Source organism: Falco naumanni, chromosome 4 (genome assembly GCF_017639655.2).
Source record: "Falco naumanni isolate bFalNau1 chromosome 4, bFalNau1.pat, whole genome shotgun sequence".
Taxonomy (NCBI): Eukaryota; Metazoa; Chordata; class Aves; order Falconiformes; family Falconidae; genus Falco; species Falco naumanni.
Window position 1 is genome coordinate 70,199,338 of NC_054057.1, and position 27,588 is coordinate 70,226,925.

Consider the following 27,588-nt stretch of genomic DNA (forward strand, 5'->3'; position numbering starts at 1 on the left):
GATATGCCTTTGACAACTCAAGATCTGATTTCTGAGAGTTCCTTCTAAAGTTAAGAGGAAAAGAACTGCTACTTCAAGGGACCTTCTATAGCAAAAGAAGAAGTGAGAGCCTAAAAAGCTCTGATGTCTAACAGCTAAGAACTCATGATATAATTGAAGTATGGGACTTCTTCACTTACTAGTGAAATAAAACCTGAGAACGTTTTTAGAATCATACCATGGGATGCTCAGAATTGAATCACTACCCATTTGAAACTGTCAGAAAAAAGAAAAAGCCTCAGCAGGTTAAGTGGTAGCAGCAATGTCACAGCATACACCTGAAGTTCAGCATACTGTTATGGCAATTCAGCCTCAGAGAGGTAGCCTAGTTGGAAGAAAATAGCACTAAAACTTCTAGCACAATGTGATCAGGGGAAGGAGAACCAACAAGGAAACATTCTGGGAGCTCTTCTGATGAGAAAGACCTTTTCATCCCAAAAAATTAACAGAATATTTGTATTGATTTTTTAATTTCAACCAACAGAAGCCAAGTTATTCATTATTTAGCACATGAAAAAAACATGGAGCAGTCAGTTTCCATTAATGTGCATTTTTAAGTATAATTCTGTTAAAGCCTCAGAGAGAATTCTAGGAAGCATTTTTGCTTTTCAAGAACAACACTTTTAAAGTCAAGTCACAATACTTTATCAAACTTAACTTGCTGTGATAACAAAAATTATGTGGCTTTTAATAAGTAAGGAATTGAGAAGTTTTCAGAAGATTCCCATAAATACAGGTTTTCTTCAAGAGTACTTGAATATACTTACACATACACATAAATGCAAAGCTACCTGAACAAAAGTAGTTTGCAAACAATAATGTTGTGCAGTAATATATCTTTTAACAGTTACTGTCACTGCAATGCTTATAGGACACTGTCAACAGGGGCCAAGAACTGATCATTCCAAGAGTGCTGATACTGATGTGAATAACATCATTACCACCTCTATGAATTGTGGCAGTCATAAAAATAGATATTTTGCTATTTTTCTCCTCACTCTCAAGAACACTATCATGAATTACTTTAGCAAGATGAGCACTGCTGAGCAGAACTGTATTTTTTGCTATGTCTAGAAACACAAGCAATATTAAGCCAGCCAGCCTTCCAGTGGAGATTCTACTACAGGAATATAATGAAAGAGGGACTGAAATAGCAGATCATGAAAGGAAACTGGTCATGTATTAATGAGTATCATCAAAATGTCTTTTTATGTAGATGTCTCTACAGCCTAAAAAACAAAACTCCGGCACAAAGCCATATTAACTATACACAAGAAACTGTAGACAAAGGTTTTTATACCTGGGACAGGTAAGTATTATATCCTCTACACACAGGCCTGTCTTCATCAAGTCTTCATAACTTTATGGATGATATTTCCTATCAAGAAGCTTCAAGCTTTCAAGGAAAAACATCTGTATTTCTGGAATTGTTCTTAAGCCTTTGGCATCATTCCGTCATAAATGAACCTAAGAAAAATAGTCTTACTCACTCTTCGTGTTCTTTCCACATCTCCACAAGGCAATCTTTTCACAAAATCAATACCAGTTAGTGGTGTCCCCGTTGGAGGCAGCAAGATTGAGGCATCCATCATCAAGTACTCTACATTCATGGGTTTAATCTATAAAAATATTTTAACATTGATTACTGTACAGAACAATATGCATTTGCATCTTCACTTGCAAATACAATTCACGGTTGTGAAGTTGAGGAAGGAATTGTTATAGAGTTCTGAGAATTTTTAACACCATCCATCTTAAATTTTAAGCTCTTTACATGCAATCTCTATTTTATATTTGCTCCTTGTTCCCTAACACACTGTTGAAGCTTCTATACTGAAAAAAAGAGGAAAGAACTCTGAAAGATTAGAGAAGAAAAGCTATTTCAAAAGTACTAAAAAACAAAGTCTGTCAGGTTTTATTTTCAGTTTTGACTCAAATTTGTAATTACTTCAATCACAAGAAAAAGTCTCCCCTATCTTTTTCTCTTCAAGAACTCTCTAGTCTCTCATAACACATTAACTTTCACACAATTCCCTTCAGCTTTGCCACTAACAGAGTCTCTCCCTTACATGGTTGTTTATTTTGATGAATAAATGATGGGTGAAATATCTATCCTTCTATACCTTTGGGCAATTTCATCCAAGTTCTATTATATACACACACACACTGGAAAAACGAGCTTTTTTGCTAGAAAGCCAGCTGGAATGGCTAATACATACAAAAACCCTTCCCACAGCTTGTACAATATTCTGCATGGAAGAAAAATGCAGTCACATGGGCATTCCAAAATAGCCAACTGTAACTAGAAGCATTCCTGGCTACTTTGTAACAGTCAGATACTATAGAAGCAACAGACTGAAACAAGGTCCAGACTTTTCACAGTGCAGTCTTGAACTGCTGCCTTGCACACATACAAACTCAAAAACAGTCTTTAGCCAATTTTTTCTGACCTCAGAACAATTAATCTTCAGCATCTACAATTAACAAATTCAATTAATGTGTAGAAAGATACAGAAATTTACATAGACAGCAGGAACAAATGAGAACACAAACCTAAAAAATGTAACAAGTAAATAACTACTTCAGATGCAATTCACATGAATGTATGCTGGTTTAAACAGCATTTTACATCATAAAGGTGAAGAATATTTAAAAAGGAAACTCAATTGCTGAAAGTGAAAATACTAAGGACTACAGTGCTCAATTTACTTGCTCCTCTGAACTTGTTGTCATCTATCATTAATGAAGACACAACTTTTTCTTTCATTAGTCATCCAGACAGAGCAGGTATACTTCTGTCTCTGTAGAAGCTCTATACCATACTATTTGCACAAGTCATCCAACAGGACATTTGTGTTAATTAGCACTTAAATCAGCCCTCCCAGTAAATCATTTGCTATCTAACCAAATAACAGCACTCTAAACAAAACAAAGTTCAAGTTCTAGGGTGTAGCTACGCATTTTATGGTAAACAAAAAAAAAAGAGCAGTCTCAGAAATAGATACAACAGAAAAACCTACACGTATACTGAACTTGCAACATAAAAGTGATGCTAGTATTGATGTGACTTCTCAAACCAAAAGCACAGTAACACAACTACTAAAAAATTAAATGCTTCACTGAATACTTCTATTATTTAGGCTGGTACGATACGTGCAAGATGCGTCCCGAATTAAGATTTATTGCAACGCACTGACTGTAGCTTGAGCTTTTTCAAAAAGAAAACCAGTGGCTGCTCATTAAATAAATGTGGAAAAAACCTTAACTGACTACCCAAAGTATTTTTATCTGAATTCTAACCTAAGAATTGAAACAGGTAATTAGTTTTAAAATAAGTTTACAGGTTAGATACGAGCTGTCTGAGATTAAGTTTGGTAATCTGTTAAAACTTCCATATCCAGTACTGCAGCACAGGCTGTATCTCTCCTAGATGAGACAAAGGCCCACATATTTACTGCCTAGAACCCTCTTCTCTACTAGTAAGTAAAGTGGCACCACTCAAAACAGAAACTTTGCTGGACTTCAGAAAGATATAGGAAGATTTTCACAGTGTTCCATAACCAGAAAAAAAAATATCTGATGTCTCATTTCTCAGGATAAATTAATTTTTGCATACTCACTTTCAAAAAGTAATGGGCTTTTATTTAGTAAAGAGCTGTGAAATTTCACATAAATTATTTATTTAGGTGTAGACACAGCTCCTCAGAGACAAAAAAATAGTACTCACATTTTGTTATTCTACTCCCAGAAAGAAATAACCAGTGTTCTCAGTAGTTCTCAATAAGTACTAGCTCTTGCTTTTGTGTTCTATCTGGGTTTGAGGATTTGGCCAAGTAGAAGAGGTGTCACTTACTGTCATACTCCGGTATTCATCTTCAAACATATCCAGAAAAATTTCTTCTCCCTTTCAAAAAAAGGGATATGGACATATCATGAATCCTTATGGCTATGGAGCCACGCTGGTTGTTTTTGTTTAATTACATACTGGGTGTTGCTGCCCAGGCACTGGTTGCAGGGCTCTGTGAGGGGAGGTGGGTGCCCCCGCAGCCCCCAGCCAGCCCCTCAGCCAGGCTGCAGCGCCTCTGGGAGAACACATTTTAAAAAGGGAGAGGGATTCCTCTGCAGCCTGAGGAAAGGATCCCAGGCGGTGCAGGGATCGACACTGCTGTGTTGGAGCAGGTGGCTATGCCCTGAAGGAACTGCAGCGTGTGGAGGACCCACACTGAAGCAGATTTTTGTTCCTGGAAAACTGCAGCCCACTGGAAGAGTGGGTCCACACTAGGGCAGGGGAAAAGCGTCAGGAGGAAGCAGCAGAGATGAACTGTTATGCACTCCGCCCAAACCCCCATTGCCGACCCCCCACCCCCACTCTGTAAGGGGAGGAGGAGGAAAAGTCAGGAATGAAGGAGCCAAGTTGAGCGTGGGAAAAGGGAGGATGTGCTGAAGGTGGTATTTTGATTTGTCTTTGTTTCTAACTACCTAAATTTATTTTAATAGGCAATAAATTAATTTTCACCAAGTGAGGTCAGTTTCGCCCACAATGGTAATTGGTGAATGATCTCCCTATCTTTATCTCGAGCAGAAGATCTTTTGATTTTATGTCCTCCCTCCATCCTGTTGAGGGGAGAGTGTGAGCAGCTGGGCAGATGCCTGGCAACTAGCCAAGGTCAGCCTGCCACAAATTACTGATTTTTGTAAATCACACATTCTTCAAGACAATTCTAACATAAATAGGAAGAGATCTTACATACTTGAAATCTGTCATAGATTTACCTTTCCTTACATACAAGTTACTGCCTAGGGCTAAAAATTTTATTTCTCTCATTGTTTACAATAAAAAAAACCTAAAAAGCTGCAGAGGTCTGTAATAAGAAAGAAAGTTAAGTAAAATTTCAGATCATCGCTTCAGGTAAGACAGAAATAAAAAGTAATACCGAAAGGAAATACATTCCATATCAGTGTTGTAGGGGGGTTGCATGGCAAGGTTTTGGTAGCAGGGCGCTACAGGGATTCTGTGAGAAGATGCCAAAAGCTTCCCAGCTCCCAGACAGACCCACCGCTGGCCAAGGTCGAGCTAATCAGCAACAGTGGTAGCACCTCTGGGATAGCATAGTAAGGAGGGGAAAAATATAATCTGTGCCAGTGGGAGAGAGGAGGTGAGACTACATGAGACCAACAACTCTGCAGGCACCCAGGTCATTGCAGAAGGAGCGGGAGGAGGTGCTCCAGGTGCCGGAGCAGAGATTCCCCTGCAGCCCATGATGAAGACCACGGTGAGGCAGGCTGTCCCCCTCAGACCATGGAACCAATCCCCACCTGCAGCCCATGGAGGACCCTACACCCACCGGAGCAGGTGGATGCCCAAAGGAGGCTGTGACCTGTGGGAAGCCTGCACTGGAGCAGGTTTGCTGGCAGGGGTTGTGACCCTGCAGAGGACTCACGCTGGAGCAGTCTGTTCCTGAAGGGAACTGGAGCAGTGTGTGAAGAACTGCAGCCCATGGGAAGGCCTCATGCTAGAGAAGTTCGTGGAGAATTCTCTCCTGTGGGAAGGACCCCACGCCAGAGCAGGGGGAAAGTGTGAGGAGGAAGGAGCAGCAGAAACAACTGTGATGAAGCAACTGTAACCCCCATTCCCCGTTTCCCTGCACTGCTCAGGGGGAGGATGCAGAGAAATCTGGAATTAAGCTCAGCCTGGGAAGAACAGAGGGGTGGGGAAAAGGAGGGGTTTTTTTCTGATTTGAATGCTAATAAACAAAGCTAATTTTCCCCAAGTTGAATCTGGTTTGCCCATGACAGTAGCTCCCGAGTGATCTCCCTGCCCTTATCTCGACCCATGAGCCTTTTGTTATATTTTCTCTCCCCTGTCCAGTTGAGGAGGGGAGCGATAGAGCAGCTTTGGTGGGCACCTGGCATTTAGCCACAGTCAAGCCACTACAGGTGTCAACGATAAAATCTCAGAAATGTTCTAATAGTGTGGCTCTGTTACATGAAATACTTAGCAGTTGCAACAAAAGCATGACCACTAACTTGGCCCTTCAGAACAAACCCTGTGACACTTCAAACAGCCTTTTTGTGACATATGTCAGTGTGGTACAGGAAGGGCAGGAAAGGAGAGGAATAGTCCACAAAGCACTTCATTTCTCTATCACAACTATGGAGTTCCCATCTATAAAAAAGTGCCGCCTTGGGCACCATGTAGACAGTGGGCTGCAGACTTGCTTCTAATTCCACATGATGTAAAATAGTTTCTCCATTCTTTCCTATAGCATTTTGCATATATACCTTATAGAAACGACGAAGGAGGTGAACACTTTCTTCCCTTGCACCCTAGAAAATACAAAAAAACCTGTGTTTCAGGGAGTAAATACACCACGAACTCAAAAGTCACATTAAAAAAAAAAGCCACCCAAAACCTCATACAGAAGAGACTATTAATATTGCCATACTCATAGCCTTCAGCCCAGAATTTGATAGAACACAGTTCTTGCACTTACAAAAATACAGGTTATGTGAGCTTGCTAGTTTCAAAATCACTTTTCTTTACACTGTTGAGACTGATGACACACAAATTTCAGAGCGGAAACTATACATAACCTTGCTTGAGAAGTTAAAGAATTTAAAAAAGATAACAGCAAAGCTGAGAACAGAGCATGGGGTACTGATTCTTTACTTTCACCGCACAGAGCTGCCAATGGAAAAATGCACTGGAAGCTCAAATTTCACACTTTTGCTTATTGCAATCAGAAACAAAATAAATTATTCAATTATACTACAAGACTCGAAGACAAGTAATGCTCTGACTGGTAATTTGAAAGAAAATACTTACCTCAAGGCAAGCAAGGTGAACATCTTTTATGATGCTGCCATTTTTAGAAAACACAAGCTGCTTCAGCAACAGGCAGCCAAGTTCTAAAGTGGCCAAACGGATTTTTCCATCTACAAAAAGAAAATTTCAATATACTAAACAGTAGCAGTTGAAGCATTGCTCTTCTCATTACCTGATGATGTTAAATGTTTCTACACTTCTCTGCAATTACAAACTTCACTCCTCTGTCATACACACCCTATCTGACACAGATGAATGCTGATGCCGGTTTACAATGCCAACGGGTATAAACAAAAAAAAAAGAACGGGAAGAGTAATTTAAAGTGAACCATGCAATAAGAAAGCAATAAAGATTAATAGTATTAGAAAAGAAGCCAGAAATAATGCCTTTATCAGTCTGAAGCACAGGTTGGCTTACACTAAAATTAGAAAAGAATCACAGACATTTGGCATGGATAAAGTTACAAGATCAAAGGAAATTTTGTATATAGCATACTAATAAGGCATAGCTTTTCCTTCAAAAAACACAGTCCAGAGGATTCAGATACAGCCTGGATGTGAGAATCTAGAGAAGTCAGAGTGAAAGAATGCATAGCAATTTTAAGCTTATAGTTTCAGAAAGCTAAAAAAAAAGAAATAAATATTAGAAATTTACAGTCTGAGCTCAGTGATCAATACTAAGACATATACCCAAGAGACAGACAGACAGCTTTTGACCCCAACTCCCATCTACTATTTTACAAGTTAACACTATGCTGCCATAAAGTAAAGATACCAAGGTCAGTGCTGCTAAAAAGAAAGGAAAAGGAGATGCTCCACACAGCATTTAGCAAGCTTTATAAAAATACATTATTTCCACCCCTCCCCAGAAGTGCTTTTGTTTAAATAAATACATCTCAACTTGGACCCTTTCCTTCTGCAGTATGTACAAACTCTTTATATATAAACATGCTTTTAATCTGTGACTGGCACATCAGCAGAAGTTAATACTCTGAAGATCAATCTTGTGAATCAAACAAGCATTAAATTTTATTCTGCAGACAATCAGAATTTGATAGTGTTTCAGTTGCAGGGGAAAATCAGTTCTACTCATTTGAAGTTTTAAGAGCAGAAATGCACGGAGAAGAGCTGTGGCTTAAAATTCATGTTTCTGTGGAATAGGTCACTGAGCCTTATATCTCTCGTTACAAAGAAGCTGAAGTCAGAAAAAAATACATTTCTGCAAAACAGTTCAGAACAGAAAATACAATCTGCTATTAAAAAAAGGAAAATTTGCTATAACCTCTAGAGACAAAGGACTGCTATAAGCAAAGGGTTACATATAGTTTTCAAGACTACTCCACTGGAAGTACTTTTATAAGCAAAGGTGCCACAGATCATTTTTCAGGCTGAAATCACTACATGTATCATTTTTGTTTATTCAAAGACACAGAAAGTAGGAATTGAGACAACAGATCCCTGTATAAAAACAACTATTCAGCAGAAATCCAGTTACTGGTTTCTCAACAAACACTGAAAACCAACAGTTGGCTTTCACAGGCTGTATCTACTTATTGTTCATTGAAGAGCATGTTAAACAGGTTTTCCTCTCAAACACAAGAGGCTAGGCAGCTTTTTGGGTTTTGTCATCAAAAATTTCAGCTTGGCAAGAAAACAAATACTGGAAAAGCGATACCTGGTTGTGCAGCATAATTCATTATCCTGATGAGCCCTTCTGCAAGAACATGATTATATGAATTTCTCTCTTCAGCATGCTGAGCTGGAAGTTGAATTCTCTCCAGCTTGACTGGGTCAATTCCTTTTGTGAGGGATGAATGGAGAAAGGAGAATTAGAAAACAGGAGTACACCTCGAGGCAAGTATTTAATAGACCATAGCAGTTTTCTCACAAGACTATAATTAGCAATACAGAATTGGGCAAGTTAGTTTTGCATTTCTATTACAAGGAAAAGGAGAAGCCTTTATGTATTTTTTTGTATCACCAAAAAAATCCCAGCCTTAAATGGAGCCTACTGGGTGAAGACAATCCCAAAGTGGTTGGTGACATCCAAACCATTTTGCTGCATCTGGAATTTGCAGACTATTTGTTTGCATCTAAATCAAATCAAAGTCAAGCCATATGTGTGAAAAGCATAAAGGTTACATAAAAGTTAAAGGGGAATAGATAAAAGTCTGATTTCAAATTCTGCTTTGGTAGTAAGTGATTGGTTCATATATATTTTAAAAGAATAGGAATTTTCTTTTATAAGTAGTAGCTTCTTATTTAGTACCCTCCCCAACATGAATCACAGATTCTCACTGACTACTGGTATAAAGAAAGTAAACTCAACTTTCTTCAGCCTATTCCTAAGAGCAAAGTTATTTCTCAGAATAGACTGGTTACTCTAAGACCTTTTAGAACAAAGCGTAGCTGTGGATTGCTGAGGACCTCCCTGCTCTTGTTCTAAAGAATGGTAATAACCCCATAAACCGAAGTTTTAAAGTTTCTTCCAACCCTGAACTTGTAGTTAACTCTATGTAACAACACGATCCGTGATATCTAATTTATTTCTTCACTAAGCATAGGTATTTTGAACAATTAATAAAGGTCTGTTAGAAGATTATTGACAGTGATACAAATGTTCTCTGTCATGATGAGTAAAGGTGTAGGAGTGAAGGAGGCATTTAAGGAACCAGGGCAATCAGAGATTGTTGTGAACACTAACAGCTTAGTTAAGAGCTACAGTTTCCTTTCTGGAAAGGAAAGCTGCTTATGAGTAAGATTTCTTAGAAAATACCTATACGCAAATTAAGCTCTCACAGAAGGACATGGTTGTTAACCAGCAGAAAACCATTAAAAAGACTAAGAGGCAAGACCACACAGATGCTCAACAAAGCAGCCAAATTGAAATCATGGTGAAAGAACTCATACTCTGCATCTTTCATTTGGTTGTCTGTCTGACAAAGATGCAGAGTTCTGCATTCCTGAGATACAGTACATGATCTAGCAACATATATGAAGGGCTCCTTCTGGGATTAAAGATCTCTCAGATACATTTGCAACAAATCTATTTAGCTGTGCAGGTGCACCTCTTGGGATTCTTTCTTTTTGTTGACATAAATGATTCTTTCTGGTGGAAAAAAAAAAAGAAGTGTATTTTCTTTAAACATGTTCAATAGCATAGTGCAAAACGCAGACTCAGTACCCAAACAGAAGGACTCATGATAAAAAAAGCCTCAATAACAGTGTCTACATGTAGTGGCAAGAGAGCAAGATGCATTCAGAAGACTTAGAATGCAAGGCCTGAAACCAAAGTTCTTGGTTAAGGTAGGGCTATTCAGATTTTTTTTAATTTGTTCTGTTGTAGCCCTCTCCACATGCCAGAATGAGTAGGATGGGGGAGAAAGGTAAAACTCAAACTGACCAGCTACAGAATCAGAAAAGCCAATATACTGAAACAGAAAACCACAACTCATTTTCCTGTGGTGTAGAGAGGACAAGCTTGTATTGCAGTCACAAGAAATCACTGTAAATTTCCAATTCATTACCTGTTTGTTTGAACTGATTCAAAGTGCTCACTAGAGCATTTACAGTCTGTCAGACAGTAAACAGATAATCAGATCCTAGACACACAACTCCTAGAGATTTATTACTTTCCAAAACTGGGGAAATAACTTGGCCTTTCGATGTCTGCAGAGACCTTCATGCCATTTTGTAAAAGAAAAGGATCATTGACCCATGCTTTGAGAAAGTCTCTAAGCAGACAGACCTCTTCCATTATACTAAATTCAGATATGAACATTGGCTCCTACTCAATCCTGACGCATCTTCCATGACCGATAATGAATTTCCTGTAGAAAGGAGCAGCTGTACAACTCCTGAGCTTTTAAAGAACATTCTGCTCTTGCATCAAACAGGGGCACTAAATCAGGAGCTTGTAAAACCCCTCCTCTTCAAGACACAGAGGCACTGGTTCCATGTTCCCCAGGGCTGAAAGCAGCCTCTTACAGGGCACAAGAGGAGTGGGTTGGTGAGAGACAGTGAAGACCAAAAACTGGATGTCACCTGTCTACTAAGATCTAGGGTCAAGGATAGGGGGAGAAAGGAAAATAGCTTCCAAAGAGCCACAGGCCAATGTAAATTGTTGACAAGGAAAGCCAGTGAGTACAGATAGCCTGAAGAATTTTTCATTTAAAGGGCTGATGTGACCACCAAAGAATGAAGTGTAGATTTTGACCCCTTAAATGCATGCAAGGTATCTCCAGTTTCAGGGACAGGATACTTTTAGTCTCTTAGAAGGTAGATATTTAATTTCCTGTTCTGTTGTATTTCTCTTGGTAACCCTGGACATTGGGTGAAAAATAAACATCAGAGATTTCTGAAACTAAGCAGCAAGAGGCTGTATGTGCTGCATTCCTCACTATTTACAGGCTTCTGCAGATGTAAGCAAATGATCCTTGAAACAAGAGAGGATATCAGACTTCTTTTGGGGAACAAGATATTGAAGAGTGACCAATTACACTGAAACGAAACACAGTGGGCTGAAGGACTATGGTCTTAAATAGAAGAATTCTTAAGAAATACAACCCTGGAGTGCAGGCTCAGTCATTTACAATGACTTTGAAAGATTCCAGGGACACGCTGAAGCTCCAACAGTTACAGCTAATGCTTTTGGTTATTCACAGCTTCAACTAATGAATTTTAAAAGACGATAATCCACCCCTGACATCACCGTTTTCTAGCACAATAATGCTCAAAAGTACCTCGGAGAAAGATATTTTCTAGAAGTGGTATGCTGCAGGGGGTGCGTGGGAAATCAAGAGGTGCAAGTCAGAGAGTGCTAGAGCATGGCAAGGCTGTGGTACTATCTTTGGTGATAATAGTTGCATCATTATCTGTTGTCATAAGAGACTGTGAAAGCACTGACAATGTCTGCAAATTATAACCTCAGAGAAGCATTCAATTTTTCCTGGAAAAAGATAAAGCTGTCAAGTGGATGGAGGAGAACAGAAGGGGCTCAGCTTAGATAGTTCGCTCAAGACACTCATTTCCACTCTGTTTGTCCATCAGAGGTACCTTCAAGTCAGAATCGAATCCTTACTTTTAAGCATGCCATCACACCTGATGCTCAGTTTACTGTAGCAGTTGGTTCACTTAAATTACTAGTATATTATAGAAACTATCCTCATAAGCAGAAAATAAATTCAGCTCTCAATCCCTGAAACACATGATTATTCACATGAATGAGATGTTTACATGATTGCTCCAAAAAGAATATATTTAACATGCACAAAAAGATAAACAACAAAAAAGCTAACCATAATTATTCCTTCGAAAAGGTTACATATTCTCATGCTGTCTGAATTCTAATGAACTACACATTTAAGATAGTTTTACTAGTTTATAAAATAGTCCAGGCTCCATGGGAGCCTTGCAAGATGTATTATGGCATAGAACACCGACAACTTAAACAAGCCTTCCATCAATTATGGCACAACGGCTGACAAGGTTGTTGAGGAACTGCACAGTGTAAAAAGAATTACTGAAGGACTGTCAAAGCTGGACAGAAAAAGGCAATAGATGACTTCCATAACCACTTCTCAGGTCTTATGTATGATCTAGATGTTTAAAGTATACAAGGATTTAATGTTAACATATGCGGACAAGTTTTACATTTTATACTTGGCTTACATGTAGCAATCACAGTACATGCAAAGTGGGAAAGAATTGGATCCCACACATATGTAGATTGAATATAGTGGGTGTCAAATGAAATTAAGAGATTAAAAATGGAACAATAATCCTATTCTAATTCCAAGAAAGCTATGGAATACAAGGTACTGACACTCACAAAGCTTTCTACCAAACTGTTCTTAAAAAGGTGATCCTTAGCAACTGTTTTTACTTACAGTATATTTATTTCTGCCTCCTCTGTGTGAAGAATTTCTCACTGTTGTATGCAAAAGCATAAGTTACAAATAGATTGTGCCTGTCTAAAACCATGTGTCTCATTCAGTTTTCTCTGGAAAAAGAAAAACTTGTTTACCTTTGTTGTGTGACATTGCATATAAAAGACAGAGCACGAAGAGGGCATAGTAATCATCTTCAGCACAGTCCAGTGCATTATAGACCATATCAAGAAAAGGCCTGTGGAAAGGAGTAATTTTAAAACAGTTTTAAGACAAACACCACATCTACAGAAAAATTAGTAACTATCTTGTTCTACACACAGCTAACAGAAGAGGCAAATTTACACTAATGCACATTGTCAGGCATTAAACAAAAATTAATATGTTCAGGAATACTCAGATTATAGCCATGCCTTGTATTTACATTCTGACATTAAATCTGATGTTTTAATGGGATTTGTTACACAATACTTCCCCAAGAACTGATTGTTCACACGTTTACTGTGTTGTTTGTAGCACATTTAGTATGCATGCAGAGGCATTATACAGCTCCTTTTAAGTGCACACATCAGTAACTTCAAGTAGCTGCTATCACTGTTGCATATATATAAAAAAACCCCTACCTTAAGACTCAAGTACTAAATGGAGTTGAAAAGTTTTTACTATTACAAGAAAGCAGTTTTCACTGAAACTTTGGATGAAGGTAGGTTTTCTAAACCAACCAATCAAAAACTTTACCATCGAACAGTTATAGGAAAGACAAATGAACAAGAAGGCAACATTTGGATCAAAAAAAGCAAGCTTTGGACTGCAGATGAGCTTTGTTTTCCTGGGTTTAAGCATGTGTGACCTACAACGCATACACAGGAAGGCTATAAACAGTGCTGACTTCACCCTTCACCCGTACCCTGAACAGATCAGAAAAGTCAATTTAATCCAGAAGCCATTTGGACAGGTCAGATATGGGTGAGAATCAACTGATATTAGCACAACTTGGCTTCCTGTCTTAAGCTGGCCTGCATCCAATCAGTTCAGAGCACAAGTAGAAATTAAATTATTTTTTACCACTGGCCCAGACAACAACAACAATAAAAAAAATAACCAAGGAAGTGTGACAGTCATCAGAAGTTTAGAGCCTTGATTGAAAAGAGGTAATTCCTACCTCTCAAAGTATTTTTTTTTAACAGCAAAAGGAAAAAAATAATCCTTCCATTATGTAAATTACATCCAAATAAAATATATTAAAATAACATCCAAAGTCATAAAAACAAATACATTTCCCTATCTTCAGACCTAGCAGACAAAAAGCATTCACTGCAAACTCATCATTGTGATTACATAACTTTAAAAATACGACTACAACAGTGAGAGGTAATATTCATTCCACATGTTTCTTCACAGCATCTATTTGCATTATCAAACTCTCAGTTGCAATAATCTGAACCAGGAACAACTTCTAGGAATCCCACTCATCAACGGGTCCTCATACAGACTAAATATAGGCTAGACCCAGAAAGACTTCAGCTATAAGAAAGAAGCAACAGAAGGTACAATATAGCATGAAGGTTTCACATTTGGGGAAAAAACTTTGCTGTGTAGCACATCATAAAAGGAAATGAATTTAAAACAAGCCTTTAGGCTTAAACTTTCCAGTAGTGAGGCACATCAACATAAAATTACACCAAAAATGATTAAACTTTCTCTTTTTATATTCTTCACAGCAGTAAAAGGGCTAAGGGAAATGGAAAACTTCACTTACATTTTACAGCTGCAGTCTTTTAACTGCAAGCTGTGCTGTCTTCCATTTATCTGTCAACAACTTTTAGACAATTTTTCAAAACCACTTTTAATGTTAAGGGCTATATGGCAACTATTTTCAAATCTATTTCTTAACTCTGTAAGCATTCTGTTATTTTACTAGCAACTTGATCGTAGGAACAGTTCAAATGCCATACAAGTATTCTTCAAATTAATTATTCTTGTGAAGTCTGTCCACAACTGAAGACCGCAACACATTCAGAATCGCTTTCATTACAATCATTGATGATTACTCCAGCTATGGAGGTTTAACTCACTTCAATCATGGAATAAAAGACCACTGCATCTTCCACCACCACATGACACCTTACCCATGTGGCTTATCTCATCCACAAGACGTGGTGACTCCAAGCAGTGTAAGAAAGAAGCTATATGCACTTGAGCAAATTTCTTGAGAGATTTAGTTACTGTTTTAAATACTGTACTTAAGATTTTTTGTTATTCTGTATGTTAAGTTATAGCAACTTACCTACATTTCCAAGATATGTACAAAACTAAGGCCAAAAAATACCCTATACAAGGTCTACCCTTATTTTAAAAATATTTGTAGCTCTGCACATTCTTTGATGCTGTTTATTTTTAGAAAAGATGCAGGATGCTGTCAGATCATATATGCAGATCAAAAGACACATCTGCCACATGCATTGGCATCTCATGTGTAAGTACTCTGCATTTAAGACCTGAGCCCTGAGCGTCCCAGTTGCTTAGTATTCAGTGCAGTCATTGCCAATTTTTTTCTAAAAGCTATTTGGCACATATTTTAGTCAAAATATCAATAATCTAGAACAATATATTTTAAAACCAGTTCAAGACAAGGTTCAATTTCACTTTTACAATTAAATTAAATGTTGTCTTTATTAATGTATATTATCTAAGCTACATCAAAGCTATAATGGAGACAGAACGAAATTCTGGGAATACTATGCAGCATTTCCCAAATTTAAAAATAAATTTGATACCCTATTAAACATAGGCATTTCCCCAAGGGACATATTTGCAATTATTTTTGTGTCAGAGATAGCACAGTTCTTTGCAGTTTCTTTTCTTTAGCATTCTAATAACACCACAACATTCTTACTGAGAAAGTGCCTTGTGGGTATTTAATATATTCTGGTTTAAATTTTGAAGTCAGGACAATCTCTGCTCCCAGAAACACTTAAAACTGCATTTCCAAGAGTAGTTTTCATTACCCCTAGGATATATTAATGGACGTTGGAAGCTGTACATAGGTAGCAGCGTTTATTTGTAACTACTAATACCAAAACTCTGCAAAATTCAGCCCTGAAATGAGGGACTTGTCTTGTTTTTTCCCTATAGGCGCATAAAAAAAATTGACAGATGTGACCATAAATAGCCTTAAGAAAACTTCTTCTAGCTTAATTTAGAGGTTTAGAAAATTCTACAATGAGAACATTCACATTTGGGTTTTATTATGTTAATATTCTGTAATTTAACTTCACCAACTTAAGGCATCACAATTGCCATAAAGGGCAGCACAAACTTTACAAAGGAACAGGACCATTTCCAAAACTGATCAGTAAAGAGGCCACATCCCATCCTTCTGTTGCTTCACTTATTTGTGATCCACAAAAACACCTGGAATTTTAATTGGAGGCAGACTTGAAACATCCCTTAAGAGAAGTGAAAGAGTTAATGGGAGGGCAAGTAAGGAAGCAATATAGCAAAAATATATTACAGTTCCTTTATACCTGTTCCAGTTTGTTATCTCAGTCCCAGAGGCAGCTGCACTCTTTTCTTCATCTGTTGTATTCTGCTCCGTCACAGTAGAGATTGACAATTCTGACAGTTTACATCTCTCCATGATTACCATCTCTATTTCTAAAAAAGAACCAAAAAACCCCGACCAAAATTTTTTATTTTTACCAAACTGTTACCACAAGCTCTTTTGTATTCAATAAGTAAGTTTGCTTACATTTCTTTAAGGAATTTAACTGCTTTAAGAAAATTATATATATACAAAATACATGTAAATATACAGATTATTTTGGCAAATAAACAAGCAACAGTAATCCCTCTCCTGTCCAAACCACAGGATGAAAAAACACAGAACCTTTCCAGGAAAAAAAGAAGATCTCTGTGAAAATGCTGGTGAGATCGGGGCATGAGCAAACATCAAGTTTCATAGAGGGTGTAAAGTCTCTACAATTACAGCAAACAGCATATCTGGTCCCGAGTGCTTCATACCTATTGGCTTTAAGTAGAAGTATTAGGATCAAATATAGCTTTTGCTTAAGAATTTGGACAAAGAGGACTACTAAATGCACCAGTGTAAGCAGTAAATCATGTTATATTTTCTTCAAATCATGGTAGACAATACATCAGTTATTTGACACCATTTAAGGTAAGCCTTCTCAAACAAACTGCTTACCTAAATTGAAATGCAACGATTTGTGGAGAGGGCTGCCAAATCATAAAGGCCTTGTTTTCAATTGCTTGCCTGCAATTCTGCCACATTTTTTTCAATTATTCTCAATTGAGAAAAATTCACTCTAGATTTTTTCTCAAACTAGCTAAAGACTAGTAACTGTTAGAAGGATGTAGATCAGAAACTAACTAATAAAATAAACAGTTAGGATGGACCACTCATCCTACAAAAGTAATATTTAAGGTATAGCATTACATAAAAAATCCTGAAAATGTGCAATTCAATAAAAATCTAAAAATTAAAGATGCTTTCTTCAGGTTTGAACTAACTTATTTAATATCATCTTCTACTATGTACTGTCACTTTTAGCATGCTGCTTGAATTTTATCACTGAAACGTGCATAAAACACCTCTGACCATCTTAAAAAGGTAAAGTGGCTACACCATTTGCCTTGATACAGAAAGGAAAGTTACAAAGTTGTGAAGTCTACTGATAAAACGCCCCATAATCATGTACAACTTGGTGCAAGGCATGCATTTGTGATGAGGGCCAAAGACTACAGGGAGACATGAAAACACTTCCATAGTTTTTAAATCAGATTAGAAGTACATGTTCTGGCAGAATGATTTAACATGAGAAAAAAGTAGTCAAAGACCGAAACAAATTTAATAGTCCCATGTTTACCTAGTGCAACAAGAGAACAAGTCACACAACAGATCACAGTTAGGTCCATACGGTAAATAAAAGTATCCAAATTGTAAGCATAATGTTTATTTGCTGTTATACTCACCTTCATTTTCACTGCTTGTTCTGATGGCCTTTGAACTTGCTTCTGTACCTTTACCCTTATCTAGGTCATCTTGGTTATCTTCAGATCCTCTCTCCTCTTCATCTTCTTCACCAACATTTTTATAGTTGGGTCTTTTCTGCACCCTCTTCTTCCCCTTCTGTTTGTTAATTTCAAGAGACCTCTCAAGTGTTTCTGTTGGTTTTATGAAACATCTGATACTTGACTTTGCCTGCAAATTTGAAAAGTTTACACTAAGGTACAGCAAGACATTTTTAGCTAACTGGTAAAGAAACTTCAGTTCATATGAAAGAGGGGGTTTAGAATTTAAATTAGCATACCACTTACAAATCTCAAATCCATTTTGAAGTACAAGAAAGTAGACCTCAAGCTGTATCAAATCATCAGTAGAACAATTATCTCCAAAGCAGCATATCCTAAAGATCTATCATTGAAAAGTATGCCATCTTGAGACAAGAACATACAGAATTACCCATTTCATCAATAGAAGTTTATTAATTTTTTTCCCTTCATTGATCTTTTCTTAACAGGCGAGACAACTAGTAGATACAAAATTAAGACACCTTTTGCAAAAAAAGATAAAGGCAGCAAAATCCAAAGCGTGTATTGACAGCAATGTTAATTATGAAACACACTCTTTAAATGTCTTTGGCAATAGCAAGGACAAAAAACAATGCTCTAAGCTATGAGATTTTTTTGAAACTTAAGCTTCCCTCAACAACATACTAGTCCTTGTATCATTTAGGACAAATGGCACTGAAATCAACCCTTTTTTGGCCTCCAGTCACTAACTTACCAAGTCTGGAAAACCAACACCACTTCATTTGTCAGACCTTAATATACTTCCGAAAGTTCTACTGAAAGTTATCATCAGTTTATTTTTCAAGTCAAAACACTGCTTCTGGATAAGGCAGCAAATAGTATTCAATCAATACCTGATTTTCCTGGTTATTAATTTATAGAGCAAGAAAATAAAGTTAGATGACAAATTTCTCCCAGTGGAAGTAAGTATTTCCAAGGGTCTGTGCCATCCTAACAACAGAGCATGATGTACTCTTACAGAAAGACTCAAGACACTACAAGTAGTCCTGCAGCTAGCAGGTCTAACAAAACTTTGTTTCCTACAATTTTGCAGATTGCTTCTGAGCTGTGATGCTTTGAGCTCCCTTCTCACTTGTTAGGCATGGCAGCTGGATTAGCAGAGTACATGCTCTCTCTCACCTAGAGCTACAAACATTGATCAGCCAAACTTCTCTGTTACTGAGAAGTGAAACCATGGTCTGGGGGTTTCCTGCCAGCACACATTTATGCTGAACAAGACTGCTACAGAAACCTCATTACCTTTCAGACTTCAATACTTTGATCACACTTAGCTGATGCTGGCTAAAGGGTTAAAAATCTGAGGTCAAGCAAGAGAAAAGACAACTAAATACAAAATTGATTCCATTCCTTGCCTTAGGTGACTCAAGTACAGTAAGCATTGAAAATGGGCATATCAGAGAGAGCTCAAAGTTTGGAAAAAACCCTCCCGTCACTTAATAAGGAACACCTATACAGATTAGGAAAATATCTGGGAAGAAACCTTCTACAAGTCAGAAGGCCGAAGTATTTCTCTAAATCTTCTGACTTTTAAAACAGGTTTTATAGAAATCTTGCGTACGTCAGCTTACACTTGCCACTGAAATAAACCATACAGTAGGAGGAATCTTTCACAATACTAAAAAACCCCATAACGTGAAATCTATCAGACTTTTGCAACCCAGTAACCTCTCTGATATATTTTGTCTGATCAAACTGCAACATAGGAAGGTTACAAAACCTCAGAGTTACAACCAGATTACTTTTATTGATGGTTTCCGGTCAGAAAAGTCATAAGAGAAGGGAAGAACACATTAAGCCCTATTCTTCAGGGGAAAAAGAGAAAAGTAGCAACCAGCTGCACAATGCATTCTCCCCTTCCTGCACTCACTCACAATAACTTCCTAGAACCCTGTAGCTGCTTCCTTTATGAAGAATGCATGTACTTAACATCCTTGCATTTCTAATATGCTGCTAGCCTTATCAGCAAAATAACAGAAGAGACCAGTAGACAGCAGTGTGCTCATAACCATCATCTGGTCCATCTCAAGAAATAATGCTGAGAAAAAAGTCAACATATATATACTCTTCTGCTACATATAACAATGTTATACACTTAAAACATTCTAAAATCAGACAAAATTAATTTACGTAGTATGTGGTTTATCTAAATTGATTATAGAGTTTGAGATACTGCTATTTTATGCTTTTAAAGTGTCTTTCAACCCTATTTTCAATTATGGTTTATCTTGTGCAACGTGTGCTGGTAAAGTAAGGCAGTACCAGTAACAGCTTTTACGGGAAGGAGAAAGTAGGTTAAACAAGAAACCAAGAGAAACATGAAATAGGTAGAACTGGCCCACATCCGAATTATGCAGGAAAACAGATCTCACAGGAAGTAAGGTAAACCTTAGTGTGATGGCTGCTAACAAGTTTAAATACATATTGGCTACACATATTCAACTCATCATCAGAAATTAGCATTTCTTCTGAAGCCACCTAAAAATTGAAATACAGGGAAAACATGGAAAGACAAGTGTATCTTAATTTGCTATACTTCAAGGTGGAGAACCTGTGGACTCGAGGCTGGGCAATAATTACTGCCCTATGATGCTCAGCAGATCTCCATAGACAGGTTATTGCCAATTCATATGCTGTCAGCAGTAAGATCCATTGCTGATTTTTTCCACAAATTGATTTCCAGTAGAAAGTAGCATTTGTTCCTATCGTGACAATTACCATTGCTCTATTGCCCTAAATAACTCTGGATATGTTGCTCTTATACACAGCAACCACAACCCTTCTCGGCATTTTTGTTAGGTATTCTTTACTCATTTAGTCTCCTATCATGAGGACACACGACCCTGCTTCTGGTAATCTCAGTCCATACTCTCTACGCCTCATTCCACTTCATCTTACTAGGAAAATGAATATAGACATGACGTTCTGCTTACTTCTGGTTTTACAAACTACATGTTGGAAAATGACAGTTACATGTCAATTTAAATGTATCAAGACATCTCAGTTACAAGAGATAAGCAGTGTTAGGTATAGAGTAGGGGTTCAGAGATAACTGCAGCTCACCATAACACATGGAGATATCCACAAAAGCAGCAGTTTAGGAGAGTATCAGAATGATTAACATGGGAAATTATAACAGAAAGGAAGTAGAGAAAGATAAATCTGGGTCTGACTTAAGAACAAACACAATTCTAAACTCAGCCAAAAAGTATATTACGTTGCTCATCACTTTTCTCTACTGACTTCAAAACAAGCAAGCCTGAAGTAGCTTCTGAAATAGCTTCCATTATTCAACAGATGTTAGTAATTTCTTTGCAACAGAATATACCACAGTAACAACTTTGCAATGGTCCTGATACACCTTACAGTCCAAAGAACAGCCCCTCAAATGGCTAACAATGCTCATAAATCAACTTTCTGCTCTAAGAAGTCCTACCACAGGCCAATAGGGAACTGTCTCACCTTTACTTAATTTGTCTGTGCCTCCATATCTATGGCTGACTAGTCTCACTGCATTGAATTGTGTATCAGTAGAAAACACCATGCAATATATGCAAGTAGTTTTTCATACTCATCAATGGAGAGCAGCTCACTGACAGCTCCCCTCACTGGAAGTAAAGCACGGAGGTCTTTGCTGAAGATTACTCCCCGCTCTTTCTGCAAGTAACCAGTTTCCACCAGTAGGCTTTCTGACAGTACCGGCTTTCCCCTCCAAAGTTTCCTTGAAGAATATAGTTGAATTTACGGAAAAACTAAGGTTTCTCCCATGGAAGTTTTTTCTTCATCCATAAAAACCACTACCACTCTGCTCTCCCTGTAACAAAGCTCCACCTCTAGCAGTTTCACCCAGCGTCTTCCCAGAAAGCTAACACCCCTCCTATTTATTACCTGTTCAGGTATGACAGAACTGAGAGTTTACATGCCATGGGACACATTTAAGACCAGTGAGAAGCAGCAACCTAAATATTATTAGAAACATCAGAGAATAGATGAACCTAAGTTTATAGGAAACCCCTAAAATTCCTAACAAGCACACAAACATATGCTATATTTTGCAACTCTGTACAGTAACGATGACAGGAAAAGAAAAATCCCACCCAACAAGTGGTGCCGCACCCTCTCACCACAAATTTCCTAGTAACAAAGCTGCTTCTGCACAAGTAGCACACACGACACTTAGTACACAGCTAGCAGAATGTCAGACATTTGCTAATACAAGTGATGGCTTTATCTTAAAAGTATTCAGTCAGCTCTAATATTCCACTCTTTTTTCCTAAAAAAGCTTAGATTCTGAGCATCAAGGTCAACAGTACAAAATAACAGAACCCAAAAGCTACTGGCTAAGATTAGCCCAAACAGACTCCACTGCACTGTAGGAAAAAATCTGGAAAAGCTGACTTGTATCACAGAAGAGTAGAAGCGTATCTCCCCCTTGAAACTCTCAGAGCTATGGCAACTGCTGGGAAATAAGGTGCACAAGAACCAATCTACCGCTTGTTATAAATTAAATATTCAGTCACTCTTTGCTGACCAGTCAGACATTAGGAGACATGTTCAATCTTTAGACAGAAGTACTACAGTCAGAAGCCTCTTCACCAAAGTAAAGTCATACCCACTTCTTATAACCAACACCAATTAGGCTTTTAAAAAGTAACAAGCAAGCATTTCACAAACTGTGAAACCCAGAGGAAAAAAAAAAAATCATATACATGACACTTAGAAAAACACTAACAACAACATCTACCAACATCTACACGGGATTAAATCTGAAGGTACAAGGGTGAACGACCATCTATTTGTGGCTGGTCTATGTTCTCTTACGCACACTGATGCACACTTTCAGAGATGATCAGCTTTACTGCTAGAACATCGGGAATATTCAGATGAAAATCTTTGTTTCCTTCTATATCCAAAGGATTTACCCCAGGTATTTTTTCTAAGTCTCTCATTTCTGCTAGAAATTGCACAAAGGAATAATTTCAAAGCAAAGTTGTGATCACTCATTTCGATTTCACTACCAAAGAGCTGGTAACAAAAACTTAACACAGAAGACTGGATTAAAAAAGTGTCCCATTAAAACAATGGAAGTCTTTGCACTGTCTGACCTCCACAGAAGCAAGTATTCTGATTTGCACCCTACACATTCTTATGCCACTATATGAAATATACATGTGTGCAGAAAAATATTGCAACTTTGACAAGAATGTAAGTTGCATGGAGCATTTTTTTTGCTATCGCATCCAGCAATATAAGATGAAATCGCCTATAGCTGCTCTTCTCTCCTAAACACAATCACCTTTTATCTTACAGTTTCCAGATACTTGAAAAACAAAACCAGGTACTTTCTTTGCCTCTAAAAAAAATATCAAAGATATTTGGCCACTTACTGAGTTTTTCTGTATATCTTGCTCAACTTTAGAAGAAAACACTGACAGGTCACCATTAAGTATAACCTCAGCCAATGAGTTCACCAAAGGGGCATAATGTATAATTAGAAAAACCTATTAAAAGAAAGATGGAAAAAAATATCAGACACATATTACAGAACACATACAGTTTCACAATTTCAGTCACTGAACATGCTTTTTTGACCTTGCTAAACTGGTATCTTAAGTTTACATATACAGTAAAGTACAACTGGTAACACTGATAGTTCATGAAATCTACTTCAAACCACAAGAGACTATAATCTTCTCCATAGGTATCTGACCTTTCTCTACATTTTAAGCTACCTAGTTTTAATAATTCTTCATGCTCTTCTCTCCTTCTGAGAAACATAAATTCTCTTATTTCAAAGCAGATGAGGAAAAAGCTGTGTGATATTCTAGCAAGGAACCCAAAATAAAATTGCTCCAGAAAATTGCTTTTTTGAGAATCTACACAAACTGATCATGGTACACAACATCCACTGACCTTGACTAGCAGGACTCCATTAAGTTCTGTGTTGTGTGCCCAATTACTTAGCAGTGATTCACAAGTAAATGTCATGCAATAGGCTGAACTGGATCAGAAGCAGCTTTTCTGGCTATGCAATTGCAAAGAATTATGGTCTAGCTACAAAGTGGCTACATAACACAGGAATAGGGGCCACATCGCCTGTAATGTTAAAGCACTTATCCAGAAGCCCTTCAGTGCTTTAGCAGAATTCACTGTTTACACTAACTACTCTATTTTAAGGCAAGGTTTACAAGCTTGGGCCAGCAAACAGTTGGTTTCTGGACAGAACCAGCTCAGGTCCAGCCACAATAGCCTTATGTCAGCTTATATCCATTATTGTCACAGGAATATCAAAGCTGTATCCCTAAACAGTAGTTCTAGCTGAGAAATCCCTAAATAATTTCTAATTCAGTAAGCCTAATAATTGTTCTGACAATATTTAGCTAAATATGATCTCCACGTTTTCTGATCAAAGTGAGAACCACTTCAAAAGTAAAGTGATTATTAGCTTGTGGTGGTGATGTATGTAAAAGTTTGGAAAGTCACAACACGCTCCAAAATTACTTTGAACTACCTCACAAATCACTCAAGCTTCTTCTAATTCATAAAGTGTAGCTCAACTATACACAGGCATATTTTAGTATATGTGCGTTACATGTTCACTTTGCTAGTACGAGCCTCTCAAACACTTGTCTCTAATATATGAGTAATGCCTAAAGTGTATGCCTGCTGTCAGTAACAGAAATAGTTAAGAAGGTTACTCAGGATACTCAGTGTACACTTTTTCAGATCCTACTCAACAAAGATAAACTGTAGGTTAAAAAGATAAATTTCTGCCAGTGACAGAAAAATTAGTTTGACTTCCCACATCACATACCATTCTGATACACAAATTTGTTCCCAATACTTTATGGTTAGGAAAAAAGTTCCATTTTCTTTACTAAAAGCAATAAAAAACACAGATGCAAAGCATTTGTGATACCTAGCCAATACTTCTGCTGAAAGAAGATGTGAAAAGAGGTTAACATACACAATCCTATGATGCCGATCCCTTTAGTTACAAGAAAATATTGCTCCCAAGGTTTTATCTGTGGTAAATAATTTAAACTTAAAAAACTGTGGTGATGTGTTATTGTATTATCCTGAAAAATCACATTTTTCAGAGAAGTTCTTAAAAAAAAATGAAATTATGGACCACACCATAATGAAATTAATGTAAAATGGTAAGTTCAAAGAAAAAAAGAAGTATAAATGCTATGAATACAAGTCAAAACTATTTTCAGAGAATGCAATTTAAGAAAATTACTCTCATAGCCATGCACTGAAGACTACAGGGAGAATACACCATTTTTCTCTACAAATACAAAAAAAATTGACAGCAATTTCTTCATTTGAAAATAAGTTCCAAAAAGAAAAGGAGGTGGGACTAGTAAGAACGTGAAAACAACAAGTACTTTATTACAGATTTCAGGTATAAGCATAATGAAATTCAAATTGTGAGGAAGTTTGAGGTTTGGGTGGATTTTGTTTGTTTAAAAAAAATACATCAAAAAAAACCCATGATAACATTTCTCAGAGAGGGAAAGTGCAGCCTGGAATCTTCCAGAGCTTAGGCAGATTCAAAGTGCAATACGGTATCTGTCTAAATTTCGCCTGCAATTTTACTAAATTCTGTCCTAGTATGTTGCATGGCTCTACTATGTACCACTTGTCAGGTGGCATACATAACCACTGAATGCTCCAAAGGCTACCCTGTGCTATGGGATCCTCAAAAGAATATTAATTCAACTAAGAAGCTATTTGGCACTGCAAAAGATATTCTGAAGTAGGACAAAATACTTAAAATACTTACTTGAGAAAGAAGATAGAGAGAAACTTGGAGGCTTATTTTTGGACGCTCTCCACCCTATGGAAAAAATGTTATGAAAAATGCCGATTTATTTATACAATGTTAAAGCACTTATCATTTAATATTTTATTAAAAACAAAACTCTTAATATTGTATTGTTCCACATTCTACTACAAAATGTTCAGAAAGCAGCACGCTCTTTAACATTCTTTTGTAAGCTATTTCAAATGACGACTCTCCGAATAAGCATATCCCTTACTCTATATGCTTAAAAAATAGCTAATGATTATTATCTTTCATAGTCACTTTGGTAACTTAAATTTAAACAGATGAGTATCTGGGAAGTATGTTGGTTTTCACTACGCTACTGTTCCTTCAAAAAGTACTTCTCAGTTAACGTTCATTAAAATCAACTCTAAACAGCTATTCAGAAACAATGAAATATCACCCACATAATAAAAACATGGTCAGTAGACACTTCTCTAATCAGGTACATCACACTGGACAAAAATATTTGAAGTAGCACTGTTGTGCTCAAGTTATAAGTTTATATGCCAGTAGTAATGAAAATGTTTCTAAAAATAAATTGGTGATACTTTAAAAACCATAACCACGTAAATTAATTATCTCAAGAGGTAAGAACAGCCTAATTTTATGACTGCAAGTATCTCTGACCTCATGATAATAGACACATCTGCCTGAAAATAGGAGGACAAGCAGATTTTGGTAATGCATGAATGGAAAGAGTTACAATAGCTGAAATACAAGTCTGGAAGTCTGCTTCACCCTATTTTAATGGCAAGACAAGATGATGTTTATCATTCAATCAATCCTTAGTGCACATACAATATACTGAATTAATTAACCTGACCTCTGGTTAATGAAATTATGTTGAAATTCACAAAGCATTGTGTATCTTAAGAACAAACACCATTACAGAAGATCGGAGGGGGGAATGGATAAACAGAAATAATTTTTTGTGAATACAGGAACCCACACAGGCTTTAAAAGAATTTCTGTTTCATTAAAAATAAGCTTTTCACTAAATTTAAAGGCTATGCTTTAAGAAAAAATTCAACTATATGACATTGAAACGCAGCTTATTGGCAAATCGAAGAATCGCGTATCAAAACCAAAAGTTAGTATCTTCTGCGTGGAGTGGATTTTTACACCATGGAAAATTTGCACATATAATGGGAAAAGGTATTATAATCTGCTTTTGCCAGGGAACAGGTTACCATATCAGGAAAAGAAATCACACACCTCAAATTTCCCGGTGCCACAGAAATTTAAACCCTGTTCCAAATTTGCAGCTCTTCTTGTCTCCACTATCATTAGCATTTAACAACCACATCATCCAAACCAGTGTTTGTTTTGTGAATAAAGTTTTATCATCTATTCTGCCCTTAATTTCAGTCCCAGGGTACTTCCCCTACAGTCACCTTAAACCATTTCATGTAAAAGACACAAACATAGGTATCTACACTATTAACCCTACTACAGAATACACCTGCTGAACTAATTATTATGCATACGGAAAGCAAGTAACACTTTTAAGACTTATTTGTTTACAGGCATTAGCTTACCTTATCTTGATTTACTAATGAATACACATAGAGGGGAAGAAAGAGCCTATTAAGTAGGTGGTCTGTTAGCACATCATTTAAAAATTCACAATTAATGATAAGGATATCATTAAGGTAATGTAAATGATCAAGATGTTCTGCTACCAGGTCACTCAGTTTGCCCCTATTTCTGTGCCTGAAAAAGAAAGCAAAAGAAGTCTCAGATACAATCATTTGTCAAAATCTTAAAAACTTCAGAAAAGAATTAATGCATATCCCTTCCATAGATCCCCTTGTGCAGATCAAATGACTAAACAAGATGTTTTCATTAAAGTCAACAAATGCAGCTAGCAAACAATCTTCAGGCTTATA

General features: G+C 37.1%; 1 protein-coding gene across 6 annotated transcripts in view; it reads right to left on the reverse strand.

Annotated features, from left to right (window-relative positions):
• Nucleotides 1-27,588, reverse strand: part of CLEC16A (C-type lectin domain containing 16A) — a 76,334-nt gene that overhangs the window by 35,270 nt on the left and 13,476 nt on the right. For all 6 annotated transcript variants that reach the window (XM_040590312.1, XM_040590307.1, XM_040590308.1 and 3 more), the window contains 11 exons: nucleotides 27,238-27,412; nucleotides 25,655-25,708; nucleotides 23,253-23,366; nucleotides 17,749-17,977; nucleotides 16,281-16,410; nucleotides 12,891-12,991; nucleotides 8,541-8,663; nucleotides 6,866-6,975; nucleotides 6,322-6,366; nucleotides 3,893-3,943; nucleotides 1,530-1,658 (listed from right to left, as the gene is read on the reverse strand). In XM_040590312.1, the coding sequence (XP_040446246.1) occupies nucleotides 1,530-1,658; nucleotides 3,893-3,943; nucleotides 6,322-6,366; nucleotides 6,866-6,975; nucleotides 8,541-8,663; nucleotides 12,891-12,991; nucleotides 16,281-16,410; nucleotides 17,749-17,977; nucleotides 23,253-23,366; nucleotides 25,655-25,708; nucleotides 27,238-27,412 (1,261 nt within the window). The remainder of the gene's footprint in view (nucleotides 1-1,529; nucleotides 1,659-3,892; nucleotides 3,944-6,321; nucleotides 6,367-6,865; nucleotides 6,976-8,540; nucleotides 8,664-12,890; nucleotides 12,992-16,280; nucleotides 16,411-17,748; nucleotides 17,978-23,252; nucleotides 23,367-25,654; nucleotides 25,709-27,237; nucleotides 27,413-27,588) is intronic.